Below are 1955 nucleotides of genomic sequence, written 5' to 3'. Positions count from 1 at the left end.
GACCACCATCCGGAGCAGCGTGGGGTCATCACCGTCAGTGACCACCATCCGGAGCAGCGTGGGGTCATCACGCTCCTTGACCACCATCCAGGACAGCCTGGGGTCATCACCCTCAGTGACCACCATCCAGGACAGCCTGGGGTCATCACCCTCAGTGACCACCATCCGGAGCAGCGTGGGGTCATCACAAAGGTATTCTTCAAGTTCTCCATTAAAGTGTATTCTGTGTCGAGGGATTTATTTATGTTGTAGAAATCCAAACCAGTGAGAGGACGTTCCATCTCTGCAGGGCCTCTCTTTGAAAGTGGGAACTGGAAGCATAGAGAGCTGGAGGCAGAGGCTCGCCCTGTAGGCTCCACTTGCTGCTGCGTGCACATTCTAGTGTTGCCTATGGATGGAAGCCTCTCTTGAGACCCTCGGCCTGAGTTCAAATCTGCCTTCCTTGTGAGCTTTCTTTTTGTATTTCCCACGGGACATTGTAGAGAAGCCGCCCTTCATAAATTTGAGGAGTGTCATGAATTTCCTTTATTGTGTTTGCTGTTGTCGATGGACTCACCTGGCTGTTCAGTGTTTCTCAAGCCTGGCACCTCATTTCTCACAAACCTCTCTGCCAGCTGAGAGCCCGGCAGGGCGGGGAGGGCTGTGGTCAGGTTTCATGTCTGCCAGATGCCTGGTGGGATGAATTCCATGTGTGTTGAGTTGATTATTTTATTGATATGGGTTTTGTTTGCACTTGGAAGAAAACATTAAATTTGGAATTGACTAATTTTAGAGTGTTGTGTTAAAAGCCTATATTTTAGCTATTTGATTCTAGCTAGACTCAGTTCACACTGCTTCAGGCAAGTTTTGTTGTTGTTGTTGTTTTCTCTTTTAATTGCATTTTAGGTTTTGGGGTACATGTGAAGAACATGCAAGATTGTTGCATAGGTACACACATGGCAGTGTGATTTGCTACCTTCCTCCCCATCACCTATATCTGGCATTTGCTCTGTCGCCCAGGCTAGAGTGCAGTGGTGTGATCCTGGCTCATTGCAATCTCCGTGTCCTGGGTTCAAGTGATTTTCCTGCCTCAGTGTCCCAAGTAGCTGGGACTACAGGCACCCACCACCACTCCTGGCTAATTTTTGTGTTTTCAATAGAGACGAGGCTTCCCCACATTGGCCAGGCTGGTCCTAACCTCAAGTGATTTGCTCATCTCAGCCTCCTGAAGTGTTGGGATTACAGGCGTGAGCCACCACACCTGGCCGGCAAGTTTGGTTTTTAATCTGCATTGTTGCAGGAAAGATCTAACTCATAGGTGGGGACTGGAAGAATAGTCTCTGGGTGGGTTCTATAAAACCCACTCTTCACTTATTTCCTTACTTTTGGACAGGGTCTCATTCTGTCACCCAGGCTGGAGTGCCATCACAGCTTATTGTAGCCTCAGCATTACTTTGATGCTTAAATTATTGCAGCTCTGTCCACAGGGAGCCCTTTCAGGTGGCCCCTGTGTCGTGTGTGTTTTAAGCACACCCTGGCTTTCTGGCATTGCAAGGTACCCCAGGCTCGTCGTGTAGTTCCTGTCTCCGTCTGAGTCAGCTGTTTCTCCAAGGAGTCTTGGTGTCTTTTACTGAATTGTGGTATTGAGACCAAGAATGGGCATTAGGTGTGCTTACTGCTGCTGGGATGTTACTGCTGCTTCTGGCCAGTCTCCGTGGACGGAGTGAGGAAGGTTGTGTCTGGGAGCTAGTCTGTGTATACACTCATAGCTGCATTTATGTTTGTACATATCTATAGTCACATATATTAAAATAAGTAGGAATGTATGCTGGTACCTCAGAGCCTAACCCAGCACCCCAGGGCTCCTTCTGCCCTCCACCCCCCGGTTTATCTGCAGTTTCCTCAGAGAGTGAGAAGCCTGGCTCTCACTTCTGCCTTTTATTTACTTAAAAAAAAAAAAAATTGGAAGGTGTTTT

The 1955-nt window shown here is 48.1% G+C and overlaps 1 protein-coding gene across 1 annotated transcript in view; it reads left to right on the top strand.

Moving 5' to 3' along the window:
• The window catches only part of PCNT (pericentrin), a 112547-nt gene that overhangs the window by 10560 nt on the left and 100032 nt on the right, over window positions 1–1955 (top strand). The window contains exon 4 of the mRNA XM_017538476.2: window positions 1–192. This exon is cut by the window's left edge and continues 1 nt beyond it. Within this exon, the coding sequence (XP_017393965.2) occupies window positions 1–192 (192 nt within the window). The remainder of the gene's footprint in view (window positions 193–1955) is intronic.

The sequence above is a fragment of the Cebus imitator genome, unplaced genomic scaffold (genome assembly GCF_001604975.1).
Source record: "Cebus imitator isolate Cc_AM_T3 unplaced genomic scaffold, Cebus_imitator-1.0 Scaffold112, whole genome shotgun sequence".
NCBI lineage: Eukaryota > Metazoa > Chordata > Mammalia > Primates > Cebidae > Cebus > Cebus imitator.
This window is presented reverse-complemented; position numbering and strand designations above follow the sequence as displayed.